Source organism: Talpa occidentalis, unplaced genomic scaffold (assembly GCF_014898055.3).
Source record: "Talpa occidentalis isolate TD23 unplaced genomic scaffold, MPIMG_talOcc4v2.1 talOcc4.6, whole genome shotgun sequence".
In the NCBI taxonomy this organism is placed as follows: domain Eukaryota; kingdom Metazoa; phylum Chordata; class Mammalia; order Eulipotyphla; family Talpidae; genus Talpa; species Talpa occidentalis.
Genome location: NW_023604972.1, coordinates 136,807,434 through 136,835,303, shown reverse-complemented (window position 1 = coordinate 136,835,303; position 27,870 = coordinate 136,807,434). Strand labels below are relative to the sequence as shown.

General features: G+C 53.7%; 1 protein-coding gene across 2 annotated transcripts in view; it reads right to left on the bottom strand.

The window, feature by feature from the left end:
- Positions 1 to 27,870, bottom strand: part of SEMA5A (semaphorin 5A) — a 343,026-nt gene that overhangs the window by 85,475 nt on the left and 229,681 nt on the right. For both annotated transcript variants that reach the window (XM_037529538.2, XM_054687924.1), the window contains 4 exons: positions 26,180 to 26,242; positions 17,888 to 17,986; positions 16,014 to 16,227; positions 1,082 to 1,367 (listed from right to left, as the gene is read on the bottom strand). In XM_037529538.2, coding sequence (XP_037385435.1) covers positions 1,082 to 1,367; positions 16,014 to 16,227; positions 17,888 to 17,986; positions 26,180 to 26,242 — 662 coding nt within the window. The remainder of the gene's footprint in view (positions 1 to 1,081; positions 1,368 to 16,013; positions 16,228 to 17,887; positions 17,987 to 26,179; positions 26,243 to 27,870) is intronic.

Here is a 27,870-nt window from a genome sequence, read left to right as displayed (position 1 = left end):
ACGCCGCGCGGAGGCCTTGTGGCTGCAAGCTCAGGCTCCGTGGGGCCGGGGCAGGAGGAAGAGGAGCCGGGAAGCAAGGCCGTTGCCGGGGCCTCAGGAGCGTGGTTCTCCGCAGGATTCTGATGCCAGGACACAGCGGAGCAGGGCAGGGACTGTGGCCGCTGCCAGTTGGAACAGGTGCCCCGGATCCTGGGCCAAGCCTGGACGACCCCAGACAGACCCAGCTGCTGGTCACCCGACAAACCAGGACCAGCCCAGAAACTTGGAAGCACTGGCCACCCTGCCCCCCCCCCCCATCAGCACTTTCAGCCCACCCAGGTTCAGTGCTGTGGGACACCCAGTGGGTCTTATCTAAAGGGTGGGTCACTGACTAGGGCTTTCAAAGGGCGTTCCAAGCGGAACTCAGAGCTCAGAGCCTGCCTCCGGGTCATCCAGCCTCCATCTCTGGGCGGGGTGACCCTGCTGGGTCTCGTCACAGCCCCTCAGCTGAGAATGAAGCAAGAGCGAGGTCCAAGGACTGAGGGGTCGGGCAGGGAACCTCAGCTTTAGGCTTTGCCGTATCCAAACAGAACGTCCGTTCTGAAGCTGGGAGATCGTCCCACAAGACAGACAGCGTAAGTTTTTCAAAAATAATTCCAAAGTTTAACCATCCCCACAGAAATGCCTCAGCCAGCCACCGCGAGAACGTGGAAGGCAGCTCCTGCAAAGGGAGAACGTCCATTTCAATTAGGAGCAGGGGCTGAGGCAAGAATGACCTTATCTCAAAGAGGGAACTGTGCAGACACCCCCGCTTTATTACGCGCAAATCCAGGAGCTGGAGCATAAAGAATAAATAGCCCAGGTAGGTACCAAGGCAAGATGAACAGTAGAATCATTTGATACTATCATGTAAGTGCTGCTCATAACTTTAATTATTATTATTATTAGCTTTCTCCTCCTATATCTGATCTCAGAAGTCACCTAAATTTGTGTGACATTTAATTCAGACTCAAAAAATGATTTGGCTGCTGGGCCAGGAAAATAAGAGCTCCCCTTTAAAGCAAGCGCCCCTTTAAAGGTCAAGGGGTGTTGGGGTACGCACACATTGGTGGTGAAGATGCCGTAGAGCAGGTCCAGCTCGGGCAGGAAGAAGGTGCTCTGCAGCTCGTGGTAGTAGAAGGGCACCTCGCCGGGGCGCGAGCAGTTCAGCCGGGCCTTCATGAAGGTGGTCCACGTGTCCTCCAGCAGGAAGCGGCCCCCGATGTCATTCTTGCACACGCGGGCGGCTCTGGAGAACACCGTCTTGCCACAGTCATGCTCCACCGCGTTTTCTCGGAAGAAGAAGTAGGTGAAGTTCCCGATGTCGTAGGAGGACACAAAGTTGGGTTCTGGAAGGAACAGGAAGAAGAGCAGCCTCAGCATCCCCGGGCCTGCCTCCCTGTCTCCCGGGAGACACGGCTTCGAGCTGAGCAGGCTGTTCCCTCGGCGAGCCCAGAGCCCAGGGGGGCTAGTCCTGAGCCACTGGGTAGAGCTGGCACCCAGCGCACAGCGAAGGGAAGCCGCCGTGGGACCCCCCACTTAGGCTTCGGTGGCAGGCGAACCCCCCGACATGGCAGCTCAACGTTGCAGGTTATTTAAGTCCAAATGTCTGACTTTCTTCCTATGTTCACGTGGTCTTCAGAGAGGGGGACGTGGGATTAAAAGACCACTCGTGACCCAGGAGCCTGGAGTCTGGAGTCACGCTAGTCATGCAGTGTGACAGGTTCTTGGGTTTCACTTACCTGCACGTGACAATGTTGACAAAATTCCTGTGCTTTTGATAAAGACTTTAAACTGTCTACTGTGAAAACTGAAACAAAAGGTGAGCTGGTGGGTTTAGTGTCCTGTGTTGTCTGTGCACCCCTGTTACATCTGTGACCCTGGAGCTGTGAGGATCAACCCCCACCTTCTCATTTCTGGCTTGTAGGGGAACCGCTTGGAGGAGGATGGGGTGCTGAGCTACAGCTACTGACTTGCAGCTCCCGTTCTCATAATTAGCTTAAAAATAGAGATTTAGGAAGGACAAAATCACGACAGAACCAAGCTCACTAGGATTTTAGAAATCCTATGGATTGTCAAGGAATTTTATAGAGTATTAAAACCAATATCTTGACAACTTCCTGTGTGAGTCATTGATAACACAGATGATGCCTTTTCAGAATCAGAAAGGCTCGACTCGCCAGGTTGGATTCTTACTCTTTTGTCCATCTCTAAGAGCTTCCAGCAGGAGTCTGAATTTTACGGCACAACAAAGACGATATGGCAATAACCTCTGGTGTTCAAAATTAATGGAAAGATGCAGAAAACAGCTGTGCCTGTGGGAGACATTTCAGGGACAATTAGTTGCTTGGACAATTAAACTGGCCTTGTACTTGGCCAGAGCCAGTCCGACTGCACCACGGCCATGTGATGGGATGGAAAAGAACTTGTTTGACCCAAGAGGACCCATCCATGCAAAGATCAGGCACAGAACAGGCTCACGTAAGGTCTGAGGTGCAGCCCCTGACTCAGAGGCTGCATGGAGGTGGCGCCTGCTATGCTACCCAGAATCACTGGCGCCAGCCTTCAGTCAAAACATATGTTTGATGCTATCACAAAAGGCTCCATTATATTTCGGAAATGTAGCAACTGTTCTAAATTGTTTATGTACTGGGTTTTTCTCTTCAATCCATTATATTGTTCTGAAGTCACTTAAGTACACCAAGAAATACACAGAAAATTCAATAGGAATTGATTTTAATTTATAAACTGTCAAGCAGGCTGTTAGATAATCGTTGCTTTAACTTGGTATGAGTATTAAAAAAAAAACCTGGGTTGCATTAAATGTGCGAGATGGAAGAAGTGGGATGTGCTAGTGTTATGGTGTGCTTTCATATCCCGGAGAGACATTCACAAAAACAGCAGGTTACACATCTGTGACTTGTGTTTTTGGAACATAAAGCAAAATATTGGTAGGGTTTTGAAATCTGTTCATTACGATTCTCCAAAGGAGGAATCACTTGCTGACGTGGACCCCAAAAGCCAAGAGAGGGAGCAACTGCGAAACGATCCTTGGCTTCTAAGGAAAATATTCATCTGTGTGTCTAATTCTAAAGAGGAACCTGAATCATTTCCAATGGCCCTGCACCCAGGCTCACAAAACCAGATGACGGTTTCATCACTGCACTGAAAACAAGAGAAAATCATCAACAACAGCAGCAGCAAATCTTATCTAAAATGAAGAAAACTAGATGAACCAAATAAAACCAAAATGACTGGACTGCAGACCAAACCATGGCTCCCAGAGGGGAGCGGGGGACATCAGAACAAAGGGGACAGTGGGGAAGACAGAGTGGGACTTTCGTTTATTTATCCTTAATGATTTATTTTATTTATCTATGCAAACAAGAACTAGGGTGCAGGCCGGAGGTGTGGGGGTGAGAGGATTCCCCAGAGACAGAGCGGGGAACAGAACAGGCAGACTGACAAAATACTCTGCTGAGGGGAGAGTGATCGAGTCAGGAGAGGTCTGCTGTGCCATGTGGGTAGCTCCCTGACCGGCCGGGCCGGGCACCGAACTCATGCTGCAGGGGCTGCAGACAGCTTGATAGCGCTGAGACTAACCCCTGCGCCCCCAGGGAGGTCCCAGAGTGGGACTTTGATCAGTGTCCTTACTCTGTGAATACACAGGTTGAATCTCAAGGACAAATATCAAAAAATTATACAATGTTATAATGCAGTGTGCCTTCGATAAAAAAACAAAACTTGAAATTTAAAAATCAGGAAGAAAACAAAGAGAGTGCAGGAGCGGGGTGTGCCTCCCTGGGGCTGCGGTCCCAGCGCGTGGACGGGCGTGAGACGAGGCGCGTCACTCTCCCTCTGCCCACTGCACTGGGGGACAAGCAGCATGAAGACCACAGGGCATCATCCTGGGGGGCAGGGACGGGTGTTGAGGAGGGAAACTTGGAGCTACAAAGGCCAAGTCTCTGTCATCGGTTCCCCCAGCTCCGCCATGTGTTATAAACACATGCCGGGGCAGCTTGGTGCAGGGACACTGCTGGCCACAGGAGATCCCGAGCCCGAGACACAGGCACGTGGCCCAGTTCCACCTCTACAGGCCACTAGGAAATACCAGTGGCCTCCAAGAGAACGCTCGATGATGCCAACAAGACTCCAGCCCAGGATGTGGGTTTCAGACACTTCCAGAGCCAAACACGGGGTGGCGGCTCAGCAGCAAGAAGAAGAGGATCAGACGAGAGGGAAGACACACAAACGGCGGAGGAAGTGAGGGCCTGCACTGAGCGGAGGCCTCAGGAAGATGGTGGAACAGCAGGTAGGAGCGCCCAGCCCCACGCGCACTAGACAAGAATGTCTCGGGACCGTCTCCCATGGCAGAGCTCGTGTCTGACATGTCGCTGGCCAGAGCGCTGAGAGCCAACGAGCGAGTGGGGTCAGTATGTCCTCCCTGTCCACTGTCCACTCCACGCGAATTTCTCAGAAAAGGGGAACATCATGTTAAGCAGAAGGGTCCACAGCTTCCTCCTTGTTGCCAGCCTGCCCTGAACCAACTTCTAACAAGGCGACAAGGAACATTTAGATAGAAATGCTCGAGGACATTTGTCCCTGCTGCAAAAATAAGGGAAGAATTTACGTTTACTGGGTCGATAGGATGTTCCCTGCCTCACCCCACATCACAGGTCATTTTAGTCCAGAGCTAAACTGCATCTGGAAACACCCCACTGCCCCACTGGGCCTTCGGGACAATGCCAGGTCCCTGATGTGTGACCTGCTGTCAATTGGCAATTTCTTGGAGAGCAGAGCCTTTTGTACCTCCACCAGCATCCTGTTCCTTTTCCAAAGACAGATTTCTTAAAAGGCAAGAATAATTGTCAGTTAGACAGCCAAGTATCTCCTGCATTTATAGATAAATCTGAAGGTAGGGGATGGTTGAATCTCACCAGGCAGGCTAATAAGGTGCACATTGTTTTCCTTCCATGATGGAAGTTCTGTCTCTCGTTCAAGAGTAATTTACCACAAGCCGTAGCTGTCACTCCGAGCAAAAGGAACAAGCCATAGATCAGACGTTGCATTCTTGTCTACAATGGATGTGGCTGCGTGAGAGATCAGAGACGTCCTTTGTACATTATTATTATTATTACAGCTACAAAGACTAGGTGTGCTGTTAACTAATTCAGAATAACAACAGACATGAGTGCATGTCAGTTTAGGAATAAACAGACGCACGGAGAAGCTGCTTTCTCTCTTGCTGGCAGAAGGTATTGAGTTAGGATTACGGCCTTCCACCAAACATGTCATGCCATGCAAACAACTGTGTCTGAAGATATAGGAGCTCGGCTTCCTTAACAATAATGAAGCTGACCACGGTGCTGAGAGCCAGTCCACTGTGCAAATGAACGTGAATAATGAAATGAACAAAAGCAGAGAAGGCAGCGGATGTTGCAAGCAAGTCATGCCCACATAAAGCCCCGTGCTGAGCTTCCCAGTTGACCCCCTATTTTTTCCTTGCTACTGCCGCCTCTCCTGTATCCATCTGCGGGGCACCATGTCTAGATGGTTCAACTGACCGTTGACTAGATCACCGGGGAACTCTTTGGAAGCACTTGTCTCAACTGATGAAAGTAGATATTAAAGACAGAAAGGAATTCCAACTTTCAACTCTATAGAAATCTTACTGGAATCAAAATATACCATAAATTTGTTGGCGAGCAAGGTTGCCCTAGAGCTACACTTGCCAAGGGCAGGCTGGACAAAGACCAAGCAGGGAACCCTGTGGGCAGTGTCTCTGGCACCCCAGCCTGCCATCCTGGGGTAGCCCACTGCTATCTGGAGAGCTCCTGCTTTCTGTCTGACATTTTGGGGCACGAAAGACCTACTTTGCTGTAAGGATTAAACAGACAGGTACACAGTGGAATCTTAATAAATAGTGGCTCTAATTATTATTTCATGACTCACTCTTGATTTCCTTTTTAATAATTTACATGTAGTTGAACCTCACATAATGATAATGAATAATCAAACCCTGCAATATTAATCTTAAAAAGAGAGCAGAATTTGAGGGATATAAATACAGCCACACCTCTTTTAAAATAGCAAGCTAGCCTACAAAGAGAGGTTACTGGAAGTGATCTCTAGCCACGACCCCCAGCTAGCCAGAGGTGGTGTCAGTCACTATCAAAACCATGCCCACACATAGCCCTAAAATTCAGACCCTCTCCTGTCACAGACAAGGTTTTCCTGGTCAAAGCAACATGACAATGATCTTCAGAGGCTTCCAGAGTAAATCTAGTTTCACCTAGATAGCTATTAAACAGAGTGGATAATTTAACTAAGATTAAATTAAGGAATATGTAATTCAAAAGCACCAGTGTATTCAAGTTCTTGCCTTAAGAATCCTAGTAGGGGGCCTCCCCGGTGGCACAGCGGTTGAGCGCTGGTTTGCGAAGCTGCTCGCGACCTCTGCAGCACCGGTTCGATCCCCGGCCTCTGGGCGAGGGTCCCACATGGCGCGCAGACCTCTCCTGCCGCCCGCTGCTCCCCTCAGCAGTGTACCTCTTCAAGTCTGCCTGTTCTGTTCCCCGCTCTGGCTCTGGTGAATTCTCTCACCCTCCTGCGCTTCTGACTGTACCCAGTGCTTGTAAAAATAAATAAATAAATATTTTAAAAAAAAAAAAAAGAATCCTAGTAGGGGCCTCCCTGGTGGTGCAAGGGGTTAAACTGCAGCACTATGAAGCTATTCGCAGCCACTGCAGCACGAGTTCGATCCCCCGCCAGGGAGGTGACCCACATGGCGCACAGACCTCTCCTGTCTCTCCCGCTGCTCCCCTCAGCAGTGGATTTCAGTGGATCTGCCTGTTCTGCTCCCCACTCTGTCGCTGGTGAGTCCTCTCACCCCCGCACCTCCGGATGCACCCGGGCTATTGTATGCATAAATAAATCTTTAAAAAAGTAATTCTATTAAAAGATAGTTCGTGAAACGGATGGATGGATGAGATAAGTCACTATGTATCATACAGGAATCACCTCCATGTAGACACCAGTGAGGTGCATGTCTGCGTAGCTCGATAGCTCCACCTACTGGCTGTAGTAACTGAGTCAATTATTTCACCGCCTAGATCCTCAGAGGCCTCCAGTTTAGAACAGCGAGAACATTCCAAACATGCATGATAGTGAGAATTAAAGACAATGAAGGCCACGTGCCCCGCTCTCAGTTGCTGATGATCAAAATATAGCTCGCTAGTTTGGATTATAAATTAATATGCAAATATTTGCATTCGTTGTGAATACACAGATCAATACAAACATACAGAGTCAACCTGTCATCAGCTCTTACGTAATGAGCTCACTTTTATTTTGCATCCTGTATGTCAGATTAGGGTGCCTTCCAGGGGTCTGGAAGCAAACGTGGCGGGGCTCTGGGTGCCAACCCGCACCTCCTCCATCACCAGGGGCTTCCTGACCACCTAGGCAGGGCTGTCCCCTTCCTTGGGGGCTCCGTGGAGAATGTGGACGTGGCCCAGGCCCACAGAACAGTGTCAGGACATGGCACACAGTGATGGCAATGGTGACAAGAAGCTCACAAGGACCACAGGAGCAGGGGAGACTGGGGCATCAGAAGGAGGGGGCCAGAGGAGGGCGAACGTGAACTTAGGAGGAGAGCCAGACCTGGAGAAGGAGGGCGAGCCTGGGAGGCCCCTGGTGACTGGCCAGGGAGTGGAGCAGGGTGAGCGAGAGCTCCAGGGCGGGGAGAGATCTTGGCAGGGAGCAGGCGGGGCAGCCCTCAGCGAGGAGTCTGGACTCTGGCCACTGGGGACACCAAAGAGGTGTAAAGCAAAGCTTATGGTCCAATGTCCAGTGGTGTGGGGGTCAGGTCCCCAGGGGTCCCCAGGCCCTCCCTCCCTGAGCACCTGGCAGACGGTACCATTGCTAAGCACACCTGGAGGAGCAGACAGGAGCCCAGGAGACTCTAGTCCTGTCCCTTTGCGGGTGCTGAGCTGGGGGAGTGCTCTTTGCACAGAAGTGCTGACGCAGGGGGGTCTGTACCTCAGGCAGGCGATGCCTCTTCAGTGAGGGCCCCTCTGCTATCAGCACTCACCTTGGGGACCCAGAACCACCCCCAGGAGCGTCCCTTGCTTTAGGAGTGGAGCAGGGGGTGCTCAGGCTATGTGCCTGGTTGTTTCAGCTCAAAGTGACAAGACTTTGCTCCCCCACCTCCCCGCCACACAGCAGCCTGTCCAGTCTCCCTGAGATTTCACCCAGCGACATCCCCGAGCTCTGCTAGTGACTGTTTCACGACTATGATTTCTGCACATTTTCAAAACAGAAAGTTTGCGTCACCACACATTTCAATCATGTATTGCAGGTTCGCTTCGGAACCATCTAACCTGAGGATCATAAATCAATACTAGGAGCTTTTTCCTTGGAACACACTTGAATTCAAAGACCTCAGAGGTGTCCTAAAGCCTAGAAGACACATCTCAAGACTGAGAGAAGCATGTTGAGGGACGCCAGAGGAGCGGAGTTGGGGGGGTGGCAGCTGGGCTGCGACCCGGGGGCCCGAGGAGGGGGTGGGCGACAATGAGGGGGAGACAGCGCACCCCGCCAGGCTGGAGCTCGAGTGGAGGAAGGTGAGGGCGCCAGGCCTGAGGCCAGCCCAGTGGCTCACACGGACACATTCGCCGCCACACACCAGACTGAGCATCTCAGAAGCTGACAACTGGTCTGAACTGGATCGGGTCTGCCAGGGAGGGGGTAGGAGCCCGTAATGACCCGGGTGTGAGGGTGGCCGGGACGGTCAGCAGCAAAGGCCGTGGCCTCGAGAACAGGGGCGCCGGCCCGCGGTCCTGGGGGAGCACAGGCGTTAGTGGAGTCTGTTCTGCTCTCGGTACAGGGCGCCTCCCCCTGCGGGTCCCTCCCTTCCGTCTCCCTGGCTGCTTCCTTCCTCCTGCCTTCTCCCTTCAGCGGGCTCCTTGATCTGACACACACCTTTGGTACAGTTGGTGCCGCAGGCCTTGGCATATCTCCCCGAGGGCAGGGAAGGCTGGTATCCAGTCCCTCTTCAAGCATGCAAATTCAGAGTCCCCACAACATGTTGGCAAGAGAAGAATGTGTGGCATCCCGGAGCTCAGCAGCCACGGCCAGGACAGGACAGGGAGCTACTTCCAAAGAGCACCCCAAGAATGGGTCTTCCCGTCACCCAGCAAACTTCGGTGCCCACAGAGGGCCGTGTCAATTGCCCGCAGGCTCTCCGGTGGAGGCTTCAGGAGCCCCTCCTGGTCCTCAGCCTGCACGTGCCACAGCCACACTCCCACCTCCCCTCTGGCACCCCGCGCCCTCCAGGGCAGCTGGGGCCCTGCGGCGTGGATGCTAGAGAGGCATGAGGGATGGGCACGTTATGAGGCTGGAGTCTCCTAACATTTCAACCAAGCAGAGGGGAGGGAAGCGGGGCTGAGGGAGGAGCTCAGCCCTGGAACCCGCCTGCTCATCGCTAAGAGGAGGGTGACACCACGGCTCTGAGGACCGCAGGTGGAGCCTCTCACCCGGTGAGCGGCCACAGTGACTCTGCCTCGCACCTGGAATAACACTGGAGGCAACAGAGACTCAGAGAGGTGCCTGGGCAGAGAGATGCCGTGCAGGAGGCCTTTTACCACAATCATTTCTTTCTTTTTTTAAGATTTATTTTATTTACTTATGCATACAAGAGCTGGGGTACAGGCCAGAGGTGCGAGGGTGAGAGGATTCACCAGAGACAGAGTGGGGAGCAGGTTTGAACCATAGTTAAGAGACTCTCCCCAGGCCTCACAGACCTGCCAGACCTTATCTGGCAGGGAGCTAGACCACATTAAATCAACAGAAGTCAAAACCTTCGGATCTACTCAAACACACTGCCGAGGGGAGCAGCGGGGAGACAGGAGAGGTCTGCTGCGCCCTGTGGGTCAGCTCCCGGGCCGGGGATCGAACTCGTGCTGCAGTGGCTGGTGACAGCTTCATAGTGCTGAGACCTTAACCCCTGTGCCACCAGGGAGGACACGAAATAATTTCTAACCCTAGAAAGGTAAGTGGCTTTGGTGTGCAACACAATTCCCTGCCGCATCCCTGTCCCGAGAAAGATGATCACGCTGTGACGGGCCCGGCCTCCATGCACTCCATGTCCACGCCTGGTCATCCCGGCCGCCTGGACTTGGTGAGCTGAGTATCAGGCGTTAGCCCTGCACCTGCAGCCCTGGCGGGGGGGGGGGGTCTGCTGCTCAACAGAACCCCTTTCTCAGCGTCTGCCACATGCTTGCTTGGGGGAAATAATAGAGCAAGATTGCTGACTACAGTCTTGATTTTCAACCTGGTTTCACGAAGCTGCTTTTCCCTGAGACGTGCCTGCTACTTCTGTGGCTTGTGCAGTGAACTCCAATTCTATTAAGAATTCTCTGCCTTAGCAAATTCTGTGCATCCAGGGAACCCCCCTCTCAGTGCACCCCCTTAAGGAATGTGCTGTGTGGATTTGGTCAAAAGTGCTCTCCCAGGCCCCAGGACGGAGCCCAAGAGTCACCCAGTCTGCCCACTGTGCTGGAGCTCCCAGAGGTGGCATCCGCTCCCAGGGCCAGCACTGAGCTCAGCAAGCTCCTGTCTTCACAAGCAGAAACCTCTGCTCCTCGAGTTAAGCGCAGAAGTGCTTCTCCTCCATGTAAATTATCTTCAATCATTAGGAGGTAAATCCTTGTATTTTGAAGACCTTGAAGAGTCTATTTAGTGGTTGGGTGGCATCTTCAAAGTATTTCAAAGCAGGAGAATATAAGATGCATAAAGAGTTCTTAATGAGCAAGCAATAGCTCCTAAAGAAGACATTACTAAAATCGTAGATTTCAAGTGCAAGCCCCAGCCGGGACCACGGCTGGAGTCTCAGACAACGGAGGCGCCGTGGCGATCACGCACCGCGACGGTCCCGAGACGGGCCAGCTTTTCCTCCAGCGAGGCAAACAAGCATCGCTGAGTGTCGCTGGGATAATAACCACACAGACGGCCGCGCGGAGCTCCTGAGCCCTCCTCCTGGGTTGGCTCTTCCACAGCCCTGCCAAGTTTTATTGCACAGGCACGCACGCAGTCCCTGCTGCACCCACACACTCAATTTGTACAATAATAATTTGGAAATGTCATATTTTACCTTTTCATGGATTTTTTTTTTTGTTTCTCTAGTCTAATTGCAGGTTTCTTAAAGGGAAGCTTTACACCTTCTCTATTTTAACCATCAACCATTAAACACTTATTATCCTGCCTCACAGTAATCATTTAATAAGGGTTATTAACGATTAATATGTTACTGCATTAAAGCTGTTAAAGCATTTCTCTAAACATGAATTTGTTTTAAGAGTGATTTTGGCACATGAGGAAAATCCAATTTGGAAATTTAAATTCATTAGGAAACACATAACTCAACATTTTAAATTTCTCTAGAAAGCTATCTGCTGCTTTTGATCCCTGACTGAATGGAGAGTGGCTGAAAATGGGGGCCCATGAGATGGTGAAAGGGAAAATTTTTTTTAATGTTTGGGCCTAAATCAGTTTCAAACACACACATCTATTTTTATAACTTCTAGGTTGCGGGGCCTCCCTGGTGGCGCAAGGGGGTAAGTCTCAGCACTACGAAGCTGTCCGCAGCCTTGGCAGCATGAGTTCAATCCCCCACCAGGGAGCTATACCCACATGGCACAGCAGACCTCTCCTGTCTCCCCGCTGCTCCCCTCAGCAGTGTGTTTCAGTAGATCTGCCTGTTCTGCTCCCTACTCTGTCTCTGGTGAATCCTCTCACCCCCCGAACCTCTGGCCTGCACCCCAGCTGTTATATGCATAAACAATCTTTAAAAAAAAATCCTAGGTTGCAATGAGCATGGCTGTTCCATCGGCTTCCAGCACCACTCACAGCCCTGCTGTCTCTGAAACGGGCCCATCTCTCACCATTCAACAGATACTGATGGAGCCGCATCTGTGTGTGATGCACAGAGTGACATGCCGAGGACACAAAGGTCGCTCACCATAATCCCTGCCCTCAAGGAATGCATTCTCTCCTGGAGAAAGAAAAAGAAGCAAACTACCCCTGACTGAACTCATTCATTCAACAACTATTTACCAGGTGCCTAGCACATTAATGCGTGAGGCTACAGCAGAGAAAAAACTCAGAGGCCTGGCCCTTGGGGGACTCCCAACCTCAGGGAGGAAAGGAGACAGGGCTGGGAATGAAGACTGGATGGGAGGGGGCATAGCCTGACATAAGGGATCAGCACCAGGTCCTGTTGAGAAGGGGGCAATGAGCAAAGATGGCAGAGTGGAGGCCATTGGCAAGGTGGATTATCCGGGGGGAAACCTCTGCAGAGAGAACATGGGCCAGCAAACTATAGCCCATGGGTCAAATTTCTCCCCTGGCTATTAATAAAGTTTTATTAGCGCAGTCACACCTGCTCACTGCTTTCACACCAATAGCATTAAATTATATGGACTATAAAACCCTTTCTAGAACGTTTGCTGAGCCCTGGGAAAGTGGGAACAGCTGGTGCAATTGGGAGAGAGGGGAGAGCGTCCACAGAGCAGGGCCGGGGCAGTAGGAGGGGGATGGGATATTGTTAAGGGTGTTAGTTTGGGGAAAACAGGCCAATTGGAAGTTGCTTTCGTTTTGGTTTGGCCCACGGGGGCCATCGTCCTGCATGGGGTCTCTCCATCTGCCTTGGACCAAAATGCACTCAGCAGACACATCTGTGCTGACCAGCATTCTGAAAACGGGCATTTCCTGAATAAACCCAGATCCCTGACTTCTCTAGAGAGACTCTTCTGCCCCCTGATCAGTGCCACCCAGAACAGAGCCAGGCCTCCCAGCTCCACGGTTCGTGCCTGTGCTTGACTTTCTGTCTGTTGGAAGCTGAGCAGAAGAAAGTGAGCACATCGCGAGTGGGCGCCGCACATCACCACGGGACACAGATGCCGCCTGGAGCGGGGGGTTCACCTTGTCTGCGTTAGTCTTGTGCTCCCTTACGGGGGAAGCAATCTGAGCATTTTTATAAAAAAATAGTGATTGTCACTGGACAGAAAGACAGTTAAAGCCATTCACCCCCCCAAAATGAAATCACAGAAACCACAAAACAACAACACAAAAGCAGCGAGCCAGGAGCGGGAACAGCGTTTGGAGCAGAGGAAGGTGATGACCCCAGAACGGGGAGACCGGAGAGAGGGCGCCTGGCCAGGGCAGCGGGACGCAGGCTGGGTGAGCAAGAGCCCACGGCCAGTGTCCGGGGTGAGAGGGGACGGCGCACAGCCAGGGGAGGCCAGACCTGTGCTGGAAGGAGGGTCGGCCCTCAGGGAGGGACAAGGGCGAACCGACCGTGGAAGCACCTCTCAGGGCTTGGGAGAGGAAGGTGCACCCCTAACAGGCAGGAGCCACAGCCCTGGGCAGGCCAGCCAGGCCCTCTGTGCAGGGGGGGGGTCTTCCAGGGGCGGGGTGGGAGGGCCAGGAGGGGCGGCCCAGCGCCGGGGCGCCGTGAGCTGAGAGGTGCTTCCGAGGCGGCGTGGACTTTCTTCCAGTGCCTGCGATGAGCAGATGAGCTCCCGCATAAACAGCAGATTTTAGAATCTAAAATATTCTTTTCTTTGTTCAACTCCCAACGACGATGCCCGCCGCGGGCTCCCTGCGCCGGGCCGGGTCCTCCGCTGTCCTTGCTCCACCGCCTGAGCTCAGAGGGAAGGACCAGCAGGGGGTGAACAGACTCGGACCCCCTGACCGGCCAGGGCCACCGGGTCAGCGCGGGGAGCAGTCCGTGTTCACCACTTCATGCTCCGGTCTGAGTTATTTTCCCGGGATATTGTGAAGGGTGTTGCTTTTGGGGAAAGAAAGAAATCGAGCATCTAATTACTTCTCACTTTGCTTTTGGCAAAATCTAATTACAAAAAGCCTTTGGCCGATGGGGGAGTCATTTTGACTTTTAACTGGAACAGTGGCCAGTGAAAGGCAACAAATGGAGAGAAGGAACTTGAGCTCCAGCCCGCGAACTGTGCACAGGGAGCCCACGGCTCGGCAGGAATCAGCAGAGGGATGTGGGTGGAGGCCAGGCCGCGTGGCTTGGGTTTGAGGAGGATTTCCTGACTCGGGAGCACGGTCTTTGGGGGTGCTGGAGAAGGTGGGTGCATGAGGGCCTTCTCTTCTACAAGGGAGTCTTTTAAAGGCAAACTGTATATGACGTCACTCTTGTGCTAAACAAACAGAGGAACGACATGGAAGAACAATACACTTTGGATGACAAGACCCATTCCTGGCGGCCAGAGGGAGGGGAAGGGGACCGAATCAGGACAGAGGGAACGTGATTTGCCTTGAATGCACACCTGACTTATAGAATGTTCTAGTGCCTTTCTACTTCAAAACAATAAAATGCTAAAACGCCAAATTGTGGGAGCCGGTTTGACTACATCACCTCATGAAGAGCTGTCCACGTACACGTAAATATGCACAAGTCCTAAGTCTAAGCCACTGGTTCTCAAGAAGCGGCAATTTCTCCCCAGGGGCTATTTGGAAATTTCTGGAAAATTTTTGTTGTCACATCTGGAAGGGAGGGGTGGGGGGCTGCGATTCTATCCACTGGGCAGAAGCTGGGGATGCTGTCAACCTTGGTAACTAGGAGAGGCTCCTACCCCAAACAAAAAATTATCTGGAATAGAAGGTCAGGAGCTCTGAGGGGAGAAGCTTCTGTCTGCATAAGGAGCTTGCCCTCGGCAAAAGGCCAGTAATCTTTGTAGAATGTGGAAGCTCCAAGGAGCAGATGTTATTGTGGCAATTTCAAGATTTCATCTCCATGCAAACTATGCAATAATTGCTTGAGAGAATGGACGACATCTGGGGTGCAAAATTATCCCCAACATTGTGTTTGCAAGTATGTGTGGGGTGTGTGTGGTGTGCATGTGTGTGGTGTGTGGTTTGTATGTGTATGGTGTGTGGGGGGAGTTGGTGTGTAATGCGTGTGGTATGGTGTATGTGGTATGAGATTGTGGCATGTGTATGGTGTATGTGTTGTATATGGTATTTGGGGGTGTGCGTATATGTGGGGGGTGTATGTGGGGTACATGTGTGTATGTGGGATACATGTGTGTATGTGGGGTATGTGTGTGGGGGTGCATGTGTGTATTTGGGGTAAGTGTGTATGTGGGGGGCATATGTGGGGGTGTGTATCTGTGGGGTGTGTGTATATGGGGTGACTGTCAGGGGCCCCTCAGCTGCTGTGCCAGGCAGCCCTGGCAGGGGAGGTGGTCCTCACAGCACTGGCGGGCACGTAACCACTGTCTCATCTAGGACCGAAGGGGCATCTACTGGCTTCTTGCTTCTTGAAAAAACAAAACTCAGAAGAGCACCGGGGCATGGCGCTTCCCAACTGGATTGTCGCTGCTGGTGCAGGACTTGAGACCCACGAGCTTCTGCCCCGGGAGCAGCGCCAGGCCTGGCGGCCGTGCTGCAGGGGCGCAGGCACAGGATGGGGATCCGCGCGTCTCCGGGCCACGGACTCAGGGTGAGTGTGACCACGGGAGCTGCCGGCCTGACCTCGTGGTGGTATGCTGCCTTGTCTTAAAAAAACTGATCAAGCTATGGAGCTCCCTGGGGCCAAACACCTTCCTACACACAATGTCTGAAAATTCCCCCAAATGCCAGTGATTTCCCTTCCGAGACACAGCGCGAGCAGCTGCGGGGAAGGCGCAGGGGCCTGCAGGCTCCTGGACACGGGGCCAAGTTCCCAGAAGCCGAAGGGCCCGAGGTCATGAGAGCCAGCGCGGCCCCAGCCCAAGGTCTCGGCAGGACTGCCCCTCCCGTTCCGAGGGCCTGCAGCCCGCGCTGCCCGTCTGCCCAGAAGGACAACAGGGTGTCTGTTTTGATGTCTTTAAAAATAATGACTGTTTTTCTTTACAATTGGTGATGACTGGCTTTTGCACACCACGAGGAGACACGCCCGCAGCCGGGGCGTGGGGGAGCCCCAGACTCACCGTTGAGCCACTTGGAGTTGTACTGCGCCGTGCGGAGAGGGGGCAGGACGCCCAGGCTGCGGTAGATGGCGGGGTCGCGGCCCGGGAAGTCCATGGCCGTGGCCGCGTACAGCTCCCCGCCGGCCGTGAGCAGCGCCGTGGAGTTGTGCTGGGGGCTGTAGGGGCAGCGGGCCATGCCGCTGATCTGGTCGTGGATCTCGGTCAGGTTGCTCAGCTAGGGGCGACGAGAGGACAGCCGGTTACTGCCCAGGAAGTCCTTGGCAGGGCTAGTGTCATGTCGCCCCCAAATACAAATGAAGCGTTGCAACAAATGTTCTTGTCCTGACAGGACAGGACATGGCCTCATACTCTGCTAGACCAGCATGGCAGCATGTGTGAGTGACAGCCGGAGCTCGCTGACCACCGCGTGGCCGACCCCCAAAGAATGAGCCCACTCCCAACCCGTCCAGCTCCTGCCCCGCAGGCTGAGCTCGCCCCCACCCCATCCAGCTCCTTCCCTGCAGGCTGAGCCCATGACCAACCCCATCCAGCTCTTGGCCCCGCAAACTGAGCTCACCCCCCACACCCCATCCAGCTCCTGCCCCACAGGCTGAGCTCGCCCCCACTCCATCCAGCCCCTGGCCTGAACTGAGCGTGCACAGGCAGGAGAGAGGTGCCGTGTGGCCGCTGTGTGTGCTGCATGCAGCCGGGCGATGCCCCCACCCCTCTCTGCTAACGAAGCCAACTTCAATATTTATAGAGGCAGAAACCACAATAAGGAATTATGCACAAATGTATCCACATAAGTGAATCCAGATATTATGAATAGACCCGAACTGTGTGCACGGACAAAGACAGTGGATACCCAGCAGCTTGCAGTCTGTCTGGAATTTCCTAGACTTTCTCTGTTTCCAGAGAAACAACTCCGTGGCCTGAGGCATCTGGTAGATGCCTTCATGACCAGCCAGGGGGTAGAAGCCCTTCAGGGGCAGGAGCTTTGTGGGGTGCGCTGCTTCTCTTTTCTGGGGTAGGAGAGCAGAGGGGCGCAGGGGCCTCTGAGGATGCCTGCTCTCCTGTTAGACAGGCAGACCTGGGAAGTGGTTGAACCCCTCTCTGCCTCAGGTTCTTTTACTGAAAGGGGGACCGGTGGGTCGGCACCCCATAGGGGTCGTGAGCACTGAGGCCCGTGAGCACTCGGAACAGGCGAGCTCTCCAGCAGCTTCCTGTGAGCCTGGCTCCTCCTCCTTCTGCTTCTGCCTGTCTTCCCAACAACTGAGCTTTAGTTGGGAAATAATTAGTAAAATCACACGTTAAAGTCGGGGTTTAAAGAAGTTGTGCAGCCGGGAAACTGACGCGCTGCTGCTGCTTCTTCATGTGCCCTGTGGAAACTCAAACTAATATCTGCACTAAGGAGGTGACATGTGGCCTGGGGGTCCTGCCGCTGCAGCCCCCACCTACCCAGGAGACGCCCCCACCTACCCAGGAGGAGGGACACAACTGGACCCACTTCTCTGTTCTCATTTTTCGACATGTGTCAACTACAGTTTCATTTGAATGGGGTTTCAGGCCATTCTCAGACGCAACAGTCTCCTCCCCATAAAGCAGCATAAGGAGAGAGAATATAGTGTGGACTCATGTTTATGGTCACTTGGCTAATAGAAATGGCTGAGACACACATTTCAGTGAAATCATACAAACTACAATCATTGCCAGTCTTTCCTATAATTAGCAGTTGTGACCAGGAATAAAGCAATGAAGGAAATATTGAATTTGACCAAGATGTTTTGGGAATTGAGAGCCACTCCTTGGAGAATGGAAACGTGTCTACACTAGGCTCCCACAGAAATGCTCGGTCTTCCCGGCGCGAGCTCCGCCCAGCCCGGAGGAGGCCCTACCGTGCGGTTGGTGCAGACGGGCGTGAAGGCGTTGGTCCCGCAGGTGAAGAGCCGGTCACCTCCCACCAGGAGCACCCGGACGTAGTTCTGACATTCCTCCTGCAGACAAAGCACAGGAGTCCCGTCAGAGGCTGAGCCGGGGTGCGGGTGTGAGTCCATCGTGCCGGCTAAGAAATCAAATGCCCACTGACCGCCTCGGACCGCAAGTTCACAACAAATAGTGAAGTAATCGGACTCCGCTATTGTGCTAAGAGAGACAGCCCGCGAACGTGCGTGTCTGTGCCACCCCAGTCTCAAAGCATCTGGTTCTTCGGGTGAACGTGCCTCATTCTGAATCGCAGCAGCAGCAACTCTAAATCGCCTTTGACATGTACGAGGACAACAAATAAAAGGGACCTCATATCAGATGTTGCTCATGAAACTGTCTTAGAAAACTTCCCCGGGATTTTGGGAAAACAAATATTGCGAGTGCCCTTCCCAGGGAGGGGGCCGGGCGAAGGCCTCCGCACGCCCAGCGGGAGCTCTCCAGAACTAGAAACAGCCCCAGGGACAGTCAGACCCGCAGGGAAGGGCGTCCTGGACACGTGGGGAGAGGCCCCTGCTGAGGGGCCTGCAACTCATTCACAGAAGACAAGGCCGTGGACTTGGGAGCCAGAAAGCGCCTCCTTCACTTGGAAGCATCCACTGGTCTCTGAGAGGAAGGGGTGGCGGCCATCATGGCCAGGCGGCTGGAACAGAGTGGTCCACAGAGAAACAGAGAATGGCTACCACAGAGGGGAGGGATGGAAAGGCTGATTAAAGGCTCTCCAAAGAGGTGACAGCTGAGGTAAGTTTTAAAGGCAGAGAAGGATTTAGCCAGGCTTCCTGGAGGAGGTGCCATCTGATACTCGTGGCTTTTACTGAGTAAAGGACAAAAAAGACATTCCAGGCAGAGGATGGACGGCCCCGAGGTGCCGAGACTTGAGAAAGCAGGGTGTTTCTACCATGCACAGCTCAGCTGGGAGCCGGATATAGACCAGGTACGGGGACTCCTGAGCTTGTGCCTTGTTCAGTCCCTGGACGTCCCGGCGGGGATGGTGTTGCAGGACAGTGGGGCTTCGGGACCAAACGAAGCCTGAGAAATGTGCCTCTCGGAGGCCGGCCTGGCCCCTCCTGCTTGGGAAGGTGGCCGGGGCTCAACTGTGCGAACTGGCTGCCTAAACGTGGCGGAAACATCAAGGGAAGACGTTTCTCTTAATTCGGATGAGCACGAGCGGCAACCGATTATCACTGACGGTGACTCTGAAGACCTTTGAGAACGAAAACAGAAGGGAAGGTGCGAGCTCCCACAGAAGGGCGAAGGAGGAAGCGTAAACCGGAGGCAGTAAGTTGGGCAACTGAGACGCGGAACCAGAGCGGGAGGCTTGTTCTGTTCTGCTCTGTTTTGGTTTTATCATTGGGGACAGGCCAGGAGAGTTTGGAAGAGACAGAACCAAACAAGCCTTCAAAGAGCCACCTGGGGATCCCTCCCAGGCCCGGGGGAGGCCAGAGGGCACAGGGGAGCCCCACCCAGACCAGGCTGTGTGCAGATGGCACCGAGGCAGGGATGGGACATGGAGCCCAGCGCAGCCGGGCACTCGGGGGACCCGGGGCTGAGGGGCTTTTTCCGAGGGACGAGGGACGGAGCAGGCAGGGCGGGCTCCATGGTGCAGAGCCAGACGGAGGCCCAGGGGGCCCGGGCAGGGGCCTGGGTTTTTCTTGCTGCTCCCTAAACACTCTCAAAGATGAGTCAGGATGCAAATAGCTCTTTTTTGTTTGTTTGGCTTTTCTTAAATCCAGAAACTAACACCAGATAGGTGCATGCAAGAGGCGGTCGGAGACCTGGAGCACAGAAGCCACCTCAGGAGCACAGTCCCTCTTGAGAGCTGAGACCTCAGGGCTGAGGGTCCCGGGTCTGCCAAGGAACAGAAGGCACCTGCAGCTCATCCCAGGCAGAGAAGCAGCCCAGACAGGAAACCGGGCAGTTGTCTTCCTCTCCCTGGAGAAAGACGGTCCTCTGAGGCCCATCACGAACTGGAGGAGCCACAAAGGTATGGGTGTGAGAACCAGATGCAGCACATGCCACAGAAACAAGCCCTGGACGGAAGTGAGGGGGGCACAGTGTTCCCGTCGGGACACGGCTCACGAGCGCCCCCACCAAACGCCACGTCCTCTGCCTGGTCCCCGGCTCCTCGTGTCGCCGTGCTCATCTGGCTCGACCCTGTTTTCCTTTTCTAGTGGATAAAACCAGACATCCAGGCAGAACTGGCCGAAACCAAGATGGAGGGAGGAGTCAGGTGAGGGTGCAGCCACAGCCTCTCAGCCGTAGCGAGACGCACGCCCAGGACAGACCGGACAAGGCCACAGGTGGGAGATGAGGGGCGTGAATGCCGCCCCTGGAAACCTCTGCCTGTTTCTCTGAAATCCTGCTGGTGCAGGCCCCTCAGCTGGCCGCTCGCCGTAGCACTTTAAAGTCCCATAAAAGTCCCACTTCTCCCCACTTTGGCGAGCTGGCCTGTGTGACAAGAGCCCACCAGGTCCAGGGGCTGACCCCTGATGACACGTGACCTCCTTCCACCAACACTCGCCCCTCGAGAGCTCTAGCTTATGAGCGGTGAGTAGCCAGACCCCGAATCTCCTGAGCAGTCAGAACCATGTGAGGGTACCCTGGGCTGATGCTCTGCTGTCTGGGTCAGGTGCCCGTGACCGGGGTGCCCCCCTGAGCCAGCCAGAGAAGGAAGGAGGCCAGCGGGAGGAGCCAGGAGCAGCAGACATGAAGTGGGGCTGCCTTTTTCCAAAAGGATGGAGGCTGGACCAGCCCCAGGGGCGGGAGCTGCCCATGGTGGTGAAGTGGGGGAGCAAGCAGACGGCCTGGGGGGCAGAGTCGGGCCCTGCCCACCAGGCAGGAGAAGGGGGGACGCCTGAGGAGGAGCTGGGCAGGTGAGGCTGCGTCCTCCTTCTCTGCCCAGAGCCAAACTCGCTGACCCAGCGCCCTGCTCGGCGCAGGCCCTGCCTGTGCCTCTGCCTTGAGAACTCTGTCAGCTCCGTTCACAGGCTGCTTCCGCTGCCTCTCGAAGCACACTAGACCCGAGTCCTAAATAAACGCAGACATCTAAAACAACAACTTCTTGATTCGGGGGGAAAGAGGTTGGGGTAAGATCCAACAAAAGAAAACGTAAAAAAAGTAAACATGGAAGAAAGTGGAGAGCTCGTCTTCAGAGCAGAAGATCGATTTAGGAGTCAGAGTCCGACAGGCCGGCAGGCCCGGCTTGGTGGCCCGTTGTCTGCTCCTCATCCCAAATGCAGATTCCCCCACAGAAGACCTCCGGGCTCTGTCAGCGCCTGCGCCCCGCGCCTCTTCCCGGCGACCTGCACTGGACAGCAGTGCCGCCTGCAGTCACCCACACGACACTATCGCCACAACGAAGATGACCCTTTCGGAGAGTCCATTACGCATTTCTCTTATCAGTCGTAAATGCCTAAGGTCTTTCTCACTGAAGTTTTCGTTTCTTTGCCCCCACGACTGTAGCTTGAGGAAGTGTAAGGGAATTCAAAGAACTCGAGCTTTCCAAGAAGCCCCGGTGTGCATTGCCGAAGCCACCAGCGGTCACCGCGTGGCTTCTGTGGCTGGACACGAGAGTCGCTGGCCTACCGTCAACGCGCCGCCTGACCGTGAAAACACGCCTCGCGCCTGCGGCCCTGCGGGCTCACTGCTCCGTGACTTTGAAGCAATTCCTGCTTGAACTGAGAGCTGAGAGGCATGACCACTGACTCGCCGAGAGCGCTTCGGACCAGGCCAGGACACGAGACCCTGGCCCCTCGGGAGAACATGCGTGTTTCAAAGCCATTTGTAAAATGAACGGACGGGCTTTGCCTGATGGCCTTTCGGTCTTTAAGCTGGCATATTCTGCTGGAAGAACGATGCCCTGTAAGCTGAGCGGCTCCCTGGGCAACACCTGCCCGTCACTCAGCCCACCCATCTGGCAGGATGGGGCCGGGCGGGAGGGCTGGAGCCTGCAGCCTGCAGCCTGTGTTAATCAGAGCACGCACCGAAACCAACATGGCTGCCTCTCAATCATGCCTCACCTTGGTGAGCACTGACGCCCAAGAGCACTGACAGTAATCACGCAGGCCTTTCAGGGTGACTGCACTAACCACCGTCATTATTACTAGTGAGATCGTGAAAAAAAGTGTCATCCAGTCACCCGAGCATGGGACACAGCTATGCATTTACATACACGTCCAGACTTATTACGGAGCATGTCTGGAAAAGACACAGTATTATTTCTATATAAATATATAGATGCATAAAATAGACATAAACACACATATATGGATGTATTACAAAATTATTCTCCATGATACTTAATAAAGTATTTGCATAATATACATCCATGTAAACTGCTATGTATTCTTCCATAATGGGATAACTTCCATCCCAGCTGACTCCACAGGACACATGTTTGAGAACCTCAATTTACAAAATCAAACCTTGGATAAACTGTGCTGATTGTTAGCAGGTAACCTAGAAAATCCTCACTATTCCAGAAATCCCATAGGATAAAGGCAGGTCTGTCATGTGTCACAGGCATTGGCGCAGCAGCTGTCCCGACATCAGTCTCTCGGGGTCAAGGCTCACCCCCACCTGGACCCCAGGGTGCCTTCCCAGAGTTCACCTCTCAGCAGAAGTGGAAGCAGAGCACAGAAGGCAGCAGGAAGAACGATGCGCAGAGCCCTGGATGCCCCCTGAAACTCGCCCCCCGCGCCCCCACTAGACAAATCATTCTAGGAACTCGGTGTTAAAAATACCAAAACCAGCTTATGAACGAGACTTTTGAAAGTGCTAACGTGGGGTGTGCACATAAAGCAGCTCTTCAACTCCTCGAGAAGCACTGGGTCTCCTTTGTAAGTCCCTAAAGTTCATGGTGGGAGGGTCTGGCTCAGACACACTCGCCCTAGCAGACAAGGCACTTGTGGGGCCACAAGAGAATTAACTATTTGTGTTTGAAATAATATTTGTGTAAGCGACATTTCAATAGTTCTCAAAGCCCATCTCCAGAGTGGTATTTCAAGAACTAAACACGACAGGGTTTCAGAGTCTAAACACAGATGCTCCCCCTCTCAGTGCTGGGGGAGAAGGTGGCCGCACAAAAGGCCTTGAGCTCCAGCCTCACAAAGACCCAGCAGGGCCGCCCCCACCCCTCTCCTAGCAGACCGAGATCCAAGAATCGGCCATTTCTTGCCCTGACATCCTGATCCCAATGGCCTCGCCGGGCCCAGCCAGGCCAGACACAGCTCTCTGGTCGGGGCTGAGGAATGTTTCGGCGGGGAAGGCTGTGGGCCGGAAGCCACCCGCGGGCCGAGCCCCCTCACCGGGCTCCACATTCTTGGCTCTGTCCTGAAACGCCTTCCCCAGCGCAGCTCAGGGCCCCGAAAACGAGCCAGAGGACATGGCTGGCGTCTTTCTCATTGTTGAGATGTCACATTTTGCATTATTCTTTGGATTTCGGGGAGCGGATCTGTGCCATCTGGGTCAGAGTTCACCGCACCCAGCACCAACACATCAGAACGCGCTGCAGGCCCGTTTCAAGCCCATGGCCGCCGAGAGGGCCTGGATTCCACTCTCCAAACAGATGCTGCATTTGTGTAAACGGCCACCGTGGGTCTGTTTTCTGGGTCAACATCTGGAGCAGGCAGAATGAGGGGTTCGGTGGTTCAAATGTTGGATTCAGGGCCAGCCCCGGACAGGGTGGCCGGGCTGCTCCCTTTGAAAGGGGTTTCTCGTCGGCTTCCCTCTGCGTCGGGACTGGGCTGGGTCTCTGCGCAGAGGATTACTGGCCCGGGTGTCATTTTAAAAAGCCACAAGGATGCAAAGGAAAAGGAGTCAGAGTCCCCGGGGTGCTCCCAGTCCATGGACCGGCCCGAGAGCTTCTGGAAGGACCCGCCTGAGGACCTGTCCCATCCTTTGATGCCCACGCGCTCCATGCCGGCAGCTGAGCCACCGCCGGGCCCCGTGTCAGCGCAGCGCTCGTGGCCCACGAAGGCCGTGCACAGGAACACGCGGGGTTTCTCCTCCTCCGTGTCTCGGCGCTGGAAATCCATCGCCATCCACCTAACACGCGTCCTCAAGACCCCCGCCCCTGGGCAGTGTGCGTCAACGTGTAATGACTGTCCTGGCCGTTGTTCTGAACCCTTTAAAACCAGACACCCAGAACTGCAAAGTGAAGGGCCACGGCGTGTGCCCACGTTCCGCCCCGCTCCGTGTTGGGAGACAGCGGCCATGCGCTGGGACGGTCCCGGCGGAGCCGAGGCTCACTGCCCGCTGGCCGTGGAAGACGGACTTTGCGCTCGCTCTGGTGTCCACGTCCTTCCCGACAACGGTCACTGCTCGTGGCAAAACGTGGCCAGCTTAGATTCAGAAGTGCGTCTCACCCCAAGGACCCTCAGCTACTAGTAAAGTCCACCTCGGAGCCTTGGACGATCGCCGCCCGGCGGTAACTAGCCGGAGAGACGGCGCGAGGGGCAAGCTTTCCCCTCACAGGGGGCTGGGCCAGGCCAGGGCAGGGGCGGGAGGGTGAAGCTGCAGCCTGGCGGGGCGGGGAGCGGGCGGGCAGGGGAGAGGTGGGCGAGGCAGGGCTGGTGGGGGCGCCCACAGGGGGCGGCCAGCTGGGCTCCAGGGGCAGGAGGGAGGTTTGCCCAGGACACGAGTCAGGAGACGGGGTGATAGGTTCGTCCCTGGGTTTCCCAGTGAACAGCACTGGTCAGTGCACCCCAGGCCTAGCAAGAAGGAAGAGGGGGCGCAGGGGCCAGCGTGCCAGAGAGAGGACGGAGACAGGAGGCCGGCTGTCCACACCAGGCACTCGGGGCACCCGGTCACCAGGCAGAGGGGACAGTCCGTGCTGGCGTCAGCCACGGGAAGAAGGGCCTGTGCGCTGGTGACGGGCCCCCAGGTAACGCTGCTCCCAGCTCCGCCCTGTCTGTGCTGGGTGCGGAGTGGGGGGCAGGGGAAGAGGAAAGACAGGAGCAGGCGGGGATGTGGGGTGCATGGCAGGGGGAGCACCGAGGAAGCACCTTTTCATATTTGAGCCACAATTTCTACAAACCCAACAGAGGGTTAGACGCAAGGGAGCGAGCTCCTTGCTCGCGAGGGTGGGCAGTCTGAGGCCGAACGCCCCGATTCTTTGTCACCTGGAGCCGCCTTGGCATCTCCTTCCATCCCTGATGATGCATCTCTGGTGTTTTCTGAGGCTGAGAGTCGTCCGTAAACAGCCGCCCCCAATCTCTGCCCTGTTCTCCCTGCGCGCCCGTGTTGCCCTACTCAGGGTGGGGTATCTGCCTTCGCCCCTTCCTTCCTCCTAGGTCTTTACTCGGCTCTCAGAACACAGGGAAGGCTGCACCATTGGGCGGCATCGGGGGCTTAAGGCTCTTACAAGCAGGCGCCGCGAGGATGCCCACCCGGCTGTGCGTCCCCGAGCCCTTGTTCCGGGACCACACCTGGGAGGCCGAGCTCCCCGGCTGCTCTCCGGCAACTGTTCTCCTAAGGGCCCCTGAGCGCGATCCCCACGCTCCCTAAGGCAGGAGCCCCCAGAGGGACAGGAATGAGCCAACAGGGACAGGAGGGGCCCCACCTTCTCAGGCTCGCAGACGCCCTCGGCAGGAGGACGGGCCTCTTGCTCAGCCAGACCAGGGTGGGAGGTCTGTAATGTGGACCCGCTGGAGAAATGCATTTCCCACCTTAGCTCCGAGCTGTTCTTTCCTGAGGAATTTGTGGGGGCGGGGGATGCGGGGGAGCACAAGTGCTTATTTTAAAGAAATGTTGTTATAAATAAATTGCAAAAATTTTTATGTAAAAATGTTATAGATAGATAAAGCGTCCATTCTTCCTAGACTTCCAAACCCACCGATAAAATCGAGGGTGTGAGATTCTTTTACAAATAGATGCTGTGGGTTAGATTCTAGCGTGAGCTCTGAGGTGCGACAGGGGAAAACTCAACTCTTATTTTTTAAATTCAGGCCCATATTTTCCTAAGTGGTCTCACAGCCAATCACTTTCCCATTTAGCCCAATGATCAAAAAGTGTCAGCTAGATCTGACTTGTGTTCTGAATCCTTTTCAGAAACTGATGACTGTATAATTTTAGTAAAATTTTGAGAAGTGACAGACACGTGTTTAGGGTCTTGCTTTTCCAGGCTACGCGGCTCATGTCCGGCCATACAAAGTGCCTTCTATGCCGCCCTCCAGTCCGCCGGCGCCCCCGCCCGGGCTGCCCCTTACCTTGGACTTGCCCTTGCTGTAGCAGGCCTTCTTGGTGGCTTCATCACACTCCCACGCCACAGCCTGCAGGAAACACCAAAACAACAGCGGCTATTACAGCTCTGGCTGGACCCGGGGGAAGAAATCAGCACCGGCGAGCAGATTAGCAAATGTAGCTCCATGGACACCCACATTTTCACATGATAGAGAAATTACACCCCAGCCCTGAGATGCAGACAGAGGGACTTAGATTTAGCTTTAAAGCCGAGGCATTTTGAAAGCCTCACCTGAATGCATTTACACTTAAGCAACGGTGATGTGATGTGATGTGATGTGATGTGATGTGATGTGATGTGATGTGATGTGATGTGATGTGATGTGATGTGATGTGATGTGTGGCGGCTGCTGCATGGAGCAGAGAGCAGCACCTCCATGAGCTCGTGGACTAGATCCACGGAACCTTCAGCAGAATCTTGAAACACAGAGACCCAGATACCCCGAGACATCTGCAGGTTATGTCAGCAGCAGGTTGCTGGTCCATGTTTCAGGTGTTGAAGTCAGCGTGTGCACAGCCACGCGTGCAGAAACACACGTGAGCGTGCAAAGCCAAGAGAAGACTCAGCTCCTGTGAAGAGCACATGCACTCTCCCCCAACACCAGCCATTTGCACAGTCATTAGCTCCTCCTCAATATTTAGACTTACACATTTTTAGGTATTTTTATCTCGACCTTTGCAGATCTCACTCGCACCCAACCATGCGATGCAGGTGCATTCACCTCTGATGCCAACTCACAAGCAGAATCTGAGAGTGGTGAAGATAAGACCCAGGAGAGACAGAAAACATCCCTGCACAGGCATCTTATCATCAGAGTCGGATTTCTGAACAAATCAGGATTTCTGAAGAACCAGTTAAGTCATTATCAGAAAAGATGGCCTTGGGAGACATTCACTCATTTGGACGAATGTTAAATCATAAACTAAACTAGACCCCAAATAAACTGATGCCAAATAATGTGGCTCCACTCTATTTCTAGTTAGATTTTTACAAATTCTGCTGAGTTTAGGAGAACTTCTAAGCTTCAGGATAAGCCCTCCTGTACTGAGGAGAAAACTAATCCAAAATTTAGCAAAGAAATCTAAACCAAAAAATATCTAAAATGATGGCAGGCTAACACCATTACCTAATATCAACTGTCCTCCAAAGAATGTTATACAACAGAGATTAAAACATAAAACACTGTGTCTCGCACAACTTATCTTACTTGGTAACTATGAGGCCATAAGAAAAGTATGTTGGAAAGAACCACTTCAGCATCTTCCGAGGGGAACAATACTGTAACTGTTTCCCTGGTGCAAACTTGGGGATTTTTTCGTGTCAACATCTGATAAGAGCCTTCGTTAATTCATTCTGTGATGTCTTTCTGTTCATAATGTTTAATGACAACAATAAAGTCACAGCTAATCACCATCTGATGCAAACAAATGACTTGAATTCCTTCCTAGGTTGACAAATACTTGAGGGAAAGTGATAACACCTCCAGAGAACAGATAAGAGCTTCACATACAGTTGCTAAAGATAGAGTTCCCGGGGAGGCACCAATAGATAAAATAGCTGTGTTCTGTTTTCATGAGTGGTCTTTTCTTTCTTAGATCTCTTTATAAAGCTCACTTTGTTGTTTTTCTTTAAATAAAGAGAGCCTTGCCTTTGTCC